Raw genomic sequence first — 8862 nt, 5'->3', positions numbered from 1 at the left:
CTAAATAAGGCCAGTTTTATTGCTGCTTTAATCAGAACAAGTTTTCAGCTGTGCTGACATAATTGCAAAAGTGTTTTCTAATGATCAATTAGCCTTTTAAAATTATAAACTTGGATTAGCTAACACAACGTGCCATTGGAAAACAGGAGTGATGGTTTCTGATAATGGGCCTATGAAGAGATTCCATAACAAAGCAGCCGTTTCCAGCTACAATAGTCATTTACAACATTAACAATTTCTACACTGTATTTCTGATCAATTTTGTTATTTTAATGGACAATAAATGGTAGTGTAGTGTCTACTTGTTTTATTAATGTTGCTATTATTCAGTACTGTCTTAACTATATGGATTTCAGAGCAGCAGTTTAAGTTTTTCAACACTAATTTAGGCTGACTAACCTGTATAGGGTGTGATAGCTGTTGCTTCTCTATATTATTTAATCCACTTGACTACTAATATTATATATTTCATCCACTTGCCTCCTAGATAATGTTATTATTGCTAGTCAATCTTTGTTGATTCTAATTGCATTAAGGTTCAAGGAGGAATTATGTAAATGAGTTTGTTTATATTTATCAGTTTGTGTAATAACTGCAACAGATCTGCTACGGTGTTAGGTGTTAACTGAGGAAAAATAATCAGGGGTTTCAACCACACCCCACTATTTACTGTCTAAAGATGTTTAAATTGTTTTTTTTCACCAACATGTATTTGTTATCAAGCTGCCTTTCGTTACCCTCTGGTGTTCATTGTGTGTAATCTAAGATAGTATATTTGCTTCGTTAATAAATTGTTACTTGATCTAAATGTTAAAATGTTATTCCAGTTCTCAGAATATTCATATAGCCTTCTTGAGGTCCACCATTAGTGTTCCAACATGGATTTAGAATTGTACCAATAACAGTTCAAGGAAACAGCTTTGAGATTTCATGACGTTATAATGCTAGGAATCTATCATCACCATTGCTTTATGCTTTCATGAACTTAACCTTTTTGGATGAAAAGACAACGCCCTAGGTAAGTATAGAATCAGCTAAACCTTCAAATAAGTGAACTGCCCCTCTAATTCTTTAAGCAATTAGCCCCTCCCCATTTATTATCATATATAACTTGTTTGCTACAAGTGGCTTTGGAAAGCTGTGGTCCTCGGTAATGAAGGTGTGTGGGTGTCTGTGTCTGTTGCCTCCCACAGGACTCCAGTGGTATGTCCATGAGTATGTTAGCAGCAGCAGGGGGACAGGATGACATCCTGAGGCTGCTGATAAAGAAGGGGGTGAAGGGGAACGGACGGCAGAAGAACAGCACCACTGCCCTAATGCACGCTGCAGAGAAGGTAACACAGGACAGACTGGTTTAAACCACCTTATTACAAGTACACACGTATACATTCCTCTTGTTTGTATGTTAAATGTCGGTTCTGCAATGTTTACTGACTAATTTAACCCGCTATCCTTTCATTTATCATTTCAGAACTTCCTGAGCACAGTTGCTATCCTCCTGGAGACAGGGTCCTACGTCAACGCTCAGACACTGGGAGGAGAGACGGCCCTGATGAAGGTACGGGGGAAGAGAAAAAATAAGGGGAAAATGGGGGAGGTAAAGATAAATGCTGTGTTTTAATTAGAACGCAAACATTTCTAAAAAAACTAAACGGTTTTGCTTTGTCATTATGGGGTATTGTGTGTAGATTGAGGGGGGGGATTTAATCCATTTTAGAACAAGGCTGTAACATAACAAAATGTGGATAAAGTCCAGGGCTCTTAATACTTTCCTGAATGCACTGTACATGTGCGGTGACCATAAGTTTGAAGTTGTTGTTTTAGGCACCTTTGCAACACAGGATTCTATATCCTAGACTACTTTAACTACATAAGAGCTTTCATGAATGCATGATTATAACTACCTGGTCTAAATAGTCATTCAAATCACTTGTAGTTAAAGTAGTAGCTGTGATGAGGATAATGCAGAGCACATCCTGGCAACAACATGCCATTGTAGACATACGATAAACAGTTATCAATGATGATCTACTGTAATCCTTGTTTTATAAGAGGTGGGAATTAATTTGATGTGAGCATTACTTCTGCCTTAACAGCCATTTCATTGAAATCATTTCCCCTTTTTTGTCAACTCCTGTACAAACTGATATTGAAGTAAAACAGGGTGATATATTTGCCTAGTTCAATAAAACAGTGAGGTTTTATGTCTTGTGTCTGCCGGTACTTTGATTATATTTTTTTTCTCTGTGTGTGTATGTATTGAATGTATTGTACCGTTTCAATGTCCTGAACAGGCTCCTGGGCGGTCCTTTATCTGAACGTCATCAGTAGAGAGTCCTTTTGAGGACGAACAAAATGGCCGGAGCGGATTGAGTGACGGTTGCAAGACTCATAGGGCTGTGGTCCAATTTCTCCCCCTATTGCATTTTTGTTTTAACTCCCCCTCATCGATTGAAAATAAATGGACTTTATGAATTATGGTGGAAAATCTCTCGTTTATTCTTACACCAATCCAGTTATTTTAAATCTATGAGGAGGAGTGGTCAAATGCACACTTTGTGGAGTAGAGAATTGGAATGCAGTATTTTGAAACAGGGCATTTGTTCCTGCTTGTGTGAGAGAGTAACAGCCATGGTAGCTTAGAATGCAAATCCTGCTGATGAATGACACAAGACAGATTACTTCACAACTTTGACCAGCAATTCAAGTCTGTGTCACCCATTTGTTGCAATAGAATGGGACAGCCAAATGGGAATAAATGCTTGTGAATGGTTTGGAATTAGGATAGATGTACATCTAGATTATAAAAAAATAAAAAAAGTACTGTATATCAAATGTCTTGATAATGTATTTTTATTAATGGCCTATTAACTATAAAGGCTCATACTTGTATAATAAGCACTTTACAGGATGTAGCTGTGTGACCAACTGGGGTCGAACTCAGGTTTCCCAAGGTTGGGTGAGCTAAAGCCTAGGCGTTAGCAGGGTGTTTACGCAAGATGCCAGATCATATCAGTAAGGTTACTCATTCACATGTGATTTACACAACAGACACTATGAGCATCAACGTTCCACTCTTCAACAATAAAGTATAGCCTAATACAGTCAGTGCACATAATCATCTGCTTGCAATAGCGTAAATTCATCGCTAGGCGGGGGTTAGACCAATAAAACGATGTGGATAAAATGCCGCACAGCACAAGGGTCATGACTAGAAGGGATCCAACAGTTGTCAAAATAACGCCAGAATATGTATTTTTTGTTGCATTTTAGCTAACCCTAACGTTTAACCCAATTCACCTAAACTGCTACGAAGTCAAATCTGACGTTAATTTGAGAAAAGCAGGACCCGTTCTACCCATTAACGTTTTTTTTTAGTTGTTTAGTCCTTTAGAGCTGGGTCAGAGCAAGCGGATCCTGTTCTTTTATAGATCAATGATCCTGAATCATTCAGCACTTTAGCAAATATTGCCGTTATCGCATCATCAACATGAAAGTAATGTCCTTGGGTCTTCTTAATTCGGTAAGTTTGCAGATGTAGGTTATCAGAGTATGGACATAGCACCTGGTTTATATGTTTTGTTTTGAGCCCATGCTTGACTCAGGACCACATTTTATCTCACGTAAACGCACCTGATCCGCCATTTTTATACGCCCTCTAGTCCTGTGTGCGTTGCATAAAAAGTGCCCCGTGTTCTCTCAACATGTGAGCATGGTCCAACTCCGCAATGCTTCGTTGCAAGACGGTTCCGAAATGGTTAAGATAACATTGGTCTACCGAACACATACTGGCCTAAGTGTTAAGAGGGTGATTTAAACCAGATGTTTGCAACATTAGGTTTTTCATATCACATGCTACATGATTTCAAGGGTGGTGTTTGACATTTTTCATTAACATGTATTTTGACACATCGTAATATTCTATTGAAAGTCATTATGTAATGTAGAAACCACCGGTAGACGTGTGTTGGACCTGAACGCAACCGGGACAGGACTGAATGCTGATTGGATCTCTAGTGTGGTCAATGACACCTCGATTGCGGTTCAACCGTAAACACACCAGATGGCATAGTAAAATGCGTAATCATTGCCAAATGCATTATGTGGATGGTTCATGGTAAAGTACTGCTATTATTATGAGCTCCAGGTATTCGAGACCAATTTAATTGTCAACCGCACCACTCCTGATTGAACATTGTGCGCCTGCGCGATGATGAAACAGGAGAAAGATCTCGTTCAGATCTCGTTGGCAGAATCCTCCCACTCGCGGACAAGAACGTCTTTACGTTGGGGCGCATGCGTGCGTTCCCCGATTTATATCAAGGCACAAAAGTGGCGCTATATCGTTTCAAGCTCGACTCCGGTAAGAATTTCCGAGACGTTTTATTGACATTTTACGGTTAATTAGTCAAAGTTTCAACAACTAGCTGAGGTGTTAGACAGATGTCCACGGGCTCCCTTAAGTCTCCTGCTATGTTAGAAAGTAAATATGTGACGATTTATCAGTCAGTTTGTACCCCGCCTGAGATTTTCTCCCCCTCTCTGCTGTGGAAGGGTACTAAGCTATATTGCCACCACTCTTTCATATTGTTTCGCTCGCTCTCTAATGGCGGACGTGAGGCAGTGCTGCTTGCTGACGGAAGGGGGGGGCAATTTAGCCCTTGTTGAAAATGTTTAGTTACCCCCACATGTTTGGATTAGTGTTGTAAAAACGACACATTGAAAAAAAAAATATTTTTAGGTCTGTCAACTATTTTATTGACACAAACAGAGCAGTTTGTAGATATGTAACAGTATAGCGCCCCCCTTCGGGTGGCAACGTGTATTTTCTGTGATTGCCCCGGGTAATCTCTCTGGGGTAACTTTCCAATTAAACGTTTACGTTACACAGGTATTACATAAACTATACATTTGTTTTGGTTTTCAGACTGTTTTGTGAAAACAAATAATATCCACTGAATAATGATGATGTGTTCGCCTCAGAGCACGTTTTTTTTCTCTAGCTATGTAGCCTATCACATTGTCGGATTAACGTGAATAATACGTTGCTCTCTAGGATTTTTGTCGGTTATGCGACTAAACATCACATGGGTCACTAATAGTCTGGAATAATTTACGTTAATTTTTCAATAAGAATGGCGCAGTCTCGTTGGCTCTCATCTCTCCAGTTCGCCGCAAATCCATTTCGTGGAAGGCCGGGCAAGCAGAGGTGGGAACGGAACTGAACCACGTTTTGTGGTCCTCAAATTAGCTCACTGACCCCATCTACCCCTCTCCTCTGTTCGTCAGTGGGTCTTCTCGGGTATGCATTAATGATATTTGTCATAGGTCTATTATCCACCTGAAGTTTTGGACCTTTCGCTCTAAGTTTTCTGAATAAAAATGATAGCGGGGCGGGTTGACATTGTTATCCGGTTGCCTTGACAGTGGAGGAGCTGTGGTCCTCGCGGTTGAACGGAGGTTCTACCCGGGTTGTGTAGTGACGGGCACGGCCTGATATGGGGAGAGCTTTGGACAAATGTGGTATTTTTCCATGTATTGAGCCACATCATTGTGATCATCAGCCATTAGTAGCCCTAAACATGGGGCTTGATGGCAAGACATTATATGAAGCATTAGCAGTCTAACAGCAGGAATGGAATAGGACTACAATTGAGCATATTCAGGTGTTTGGTAGCTGCTTCACTCTATATCAAGCATCATTCATACACATGACATAATATGACTGAATGGTCATGACTGTAAGAGCAGAAGAGTGCCAGGGGCCACCTGGGGTATGATGAAAGCAAGGGGCATGTGCTTGTCTTAATTACATCATACCTTAGTCACTCCCCATGATCTAATTGAAATGATGCAGTTTTAGCTGTGCTCTGTGTTGCCTGTTTGCAGATGTATGAGAATGTGGCTGTTGTACCGTCTGTGTAACACTAGTGCAGTGCTTCAGTGTTCAGATCAAATCCTGAATGTCTCTAACCACACCTGTTATGAGGATAGGAGCATCAACTGATACGTCTTGTTGGTGGAATGTTGCATGTCCAAGCCCTTTGCAGGAAGGAGACACGTGAATGTGGAGTACATTCGCACAATGCTGCACTGCAGTCTGGAGTCTATTTTCTCCTTTCTGTATCAGTGACTTGGTTCTAGCACAGGTTCTTTTGCAGTTTTATTTTTTACTATTTTGATATGAATAATGCATAATGTTACTCTATGTATAGAACCCAGAACAATCTTATTGATACTTTGAATAAAACAATGTATTTAACCTTTATTTGAAGGGATACTTCGATTGAGATTTAGGTTATTTTTCAGACAAACTCATGGATACCATTTATATGTGTGTGTGGTTTGGAGATTATAATGTATTTTATTTTGGGGGGTATTTTACCCCCATTTTCTCCCCAATTTCAATCTTGTCTCATCGCTGCAACTCCCGAACAGGCTCGGGAGGCGAAGGTCGAGTCATGCGTCCTCCGAAACATGATCCGCCAAACCGCGCTTCTTAACACCCGCCCACTTAACCCGGAAGCCAGCCGCACCAATGTGTTGGAGGAAACGCCTTTCACTGTCAGCCTGCAGGCGCCCAGCCCGCCGCAAGGAGTCGCTAGAGCCTGATGAGCCAAGTAAATTCCCCCCCGGCCAAACCCTCCCCTAACGCGGACGGCGCTGGGCCAATTGTGTGCCGCCCTATTGGCACTCCCGATCACAGTCGGTTGTGACACAGCCTGGGAACAGACAGCTGCCTACCGGAGAACAGTGGGTTAACTGCCTTCAGGGTCAGAATTACATTTTTACCTTGTCAGCTCTAACCACTCTAGGCTACCTGCCGCCCCAGTACAGTAGCCAGCTCCTCTCAAAAGCAGGGAATTGGACCTTAACTTCTCCAAAGCTGGGTGGTTGGTCATTTATAGTCTTACAAAGCTATACATGCATGCATACATTACTGGGCAAAAGTTTTATAACACCTACTCATTCAAGGGTTTTTATTTTACTATTTTATATTTTTACTAATTATATTTTAGATTCTTCAAATAGCCACCAATCTGCCTTGCCAAGAGTATGCAAAGCTATCATCAAGGCAAAGGGTGCCTATTTGAATAATATAAAATATATTTAGATTTAACACATTTTTTGATTACTATATGATTCCACATGTGTTAATTCATCGTTTTGATGTCTTCACTATTATTACACAATGTAGAAAATAGTACAAATAAAGAAACCCTTGAATGAGTAGGTGTTCTAAAACTTTTGACCGGTAGTGCCGTAATCAATGTTTTGTACATTTGACTGATAATCATAAGAAACAAGATTCTATCCACTTCCCCATTCTCTGTCTTGTTGTCAGATAGAGATGTATTGAGGTAGCAACGTTGTATCTGTCACATTATGGCATCAGTGAGCGCATGGGCAGCGCCATTGAGACAGATACAACGTTGTGATCTCTATATATCTGTGTGCGACAGAGCATGAGGAAGTGGGTAGAGTCTCATTTTATAATGACCAACCACCCAGTTTTGGAGTAGTTGGGTCTATTACCGTAAAACAGCTTCTGGCTAAAACAATTCTACAGGCTAGAGCTGGGCGATATGGATGACAAATGGACGAAATGGACGAATGGATACGATAACGTTAAATAGAATGTTAAGTTTCTAACATTAATATGCACCAATTTTAAAAAATATATTTATTTTTTAACCTATTACTACTAGTTTGATGGGACTAGCCATCAAATGCTCCATTAACAATCACCCATATTAGCAAGCATATTTCAAACTTCAAATTTCTCTAGTATAGGCTTAATTACATCAGATGCCTGATGGGGGAGATGTATTAGAAAATATAATAGAACGAGGAGTGGATACAGGGTGGTAAGCTCACCTAGGGTTGCAAAGGGTCGGAAACTTTCTGGTAAATTACCATGGGATGTTAAGCCTGGGAATTTTGCTTAAATTCATATAACAAGTTAGCTTATAACAGTGAACCTTTTTTTGAGGGATACACATAAGGCAATTCTAGGTCTTGTGGCATATTTTGGTTAAACTATCCCCAATTCAATGGAATTGCAACCCTCTGTATGCACAGTGCATTCTTCCATCACGTGTGCATTGCAGTCTTCCATCACATGTACAGCTGATAATCAACATCTTGCACACTAATGAGATGCTGTTGAGCCCACACTACTACACTGGCCGACCCAAGGACTACATACTTTCTGGTAAGTTTTGATTACAGTACTGGGTGGGGTGAATATATGACAGATTTTTTGTTGTTGTTAACTAATAAATAGTAACCTACATCAGTGTGTTTAACCTTTTTGGGATAGGGGGCAGCATTTTCACTTTTGGATGAATAGCGTGCCCAGAGTGAACTGCCTCCTACTCTGTCCCAGATGCTAATATATGCATATTATTAGTAATATTGGATAGAAAACACTCTGAAGTTTCTAAAACTCTTTGAATGATGTCTATGAGTATAACCAAACTCATATGGCAGGCAAAAACCAGAGAAAAAATCCAACCAGGAAGTGGGAAATCTGAGGTTTGTAGTTTTTCAACTTGGCCCCCATTGAAGATACAGTGGGATATTAGTTATGTTTCACTTCCCAAGGCTTCCACTAGATGTCAACAGTATTTAGAACCTGTTTTGAGGATTCTACTCTAAAGGGGGCTCATAAGGGCTCTTTGAGTGAGTGGTCTGGCAGAGTGCCACAGCCTCGGTCTGGCGCGCTCACGTGAAAGGTAGCTACGTTCCACTTCATTTGTACAGACAAAGGAATTGTCCGGTTGGAACATTAATGAAGTTTTATGTTAACGTAAAGATTGATTCCATACTTAATTTGGCATGTTTCTATGGGCTGTAATG

At 40.3% G+C, this 8862-nt stretch overlaps 2 protein-coding genes across 4 annotated transcripts in view; both read left to right on the top strand.

The window, feature by feature from the left end:
• The first annotated feature begins 76 nt into the window (after positions 1 to 76).
• On the top strand, positions 77 to 2830 carry LOC112225495 (M-phase phosphoprotein 8). Its single transcript, XM_024389505.2, has 4 exons — positions 77 to 1018; positions 1194 to 1334; positions 1472 to 1558; positions 2295 to 2830. The coding sequence occupies exons 2-4, from the start codon at positions 1206 to 1208 to the stop codon at positions 2316 to 2318; spliced, it is 240 nt and encodes a 79-aa protein (XP_024245273.1). The 5' UTR covers positions 77 to 1018; positions 1194 to 1205; the 3' UTR covers positions 2319 to 2830.
• Positions 2831 to 3204: 374 nt separating this feature from the next.
• LOC112225494 (zinc finger MYM-type protein 2-like) overlaps positions 3205 to 8862 on the top strand; it is a 33186-nt gene continuing 27528 nt past the window's right edge. Inside the window, exon 1 of one of the 3 annotated variants that reach the window (XM_042306519.1) lies at positions 3205 to 3523. The gene's annotated coding sequence lies outside the window, so the exon portion shown is untranslated. Of the gene's footprint in view, positions 3524 to 4247; positions 4364 to 8194; positions 8216 to 8862 lie in introns of those variants that run through there. The other 2 variants (XM_024389503.2, XM_042306520.1) reach the window with 2 other exon arrangements.

This window comes from Oncorhynchus tshawytscha, linkage group LG26, assembly GCF_018296145.1.
Source record: "Oncorhynchus tshawytscha isolate Ot180627B linkage group LG26, Otsh_v2.0, whole genome shotgun sequence".
NCBI lineage: Eukaryota > Metazoa > Chordata > Actinopteri > Salmoniformes > Salmonidae > Oncorhynchus > Oncorhynchus tshawytscha.
This window is presented reverse-complemented; position numbering and strand designations above follow the sequence as displayed.

Bases quoted from the DNA above. Each gene is read 5' to 3' on its own strand.
- LOC112225495 (XM_024389505.2), top strand. From the start codon at position 1,206: ATGTCCATGAGTATGTTAGCAGCAGCAGGGGGACAGGATGACATCCTG. The intron at 1,335-1,471 runs GTAACACAGGAC...TTATCATTTCAG, and splicing joins TAATGCACGCTGCAGAGAAG to AACTTCCTGAGCACAGTTGC. The intron at 1,559-2,294 runs GTACGGGGGAAG...TGTCCTGAACAG, and splicing joins GAGAGACGGCCCTGATGAAG to GCTCCTGGGCGGTCCTTTAT.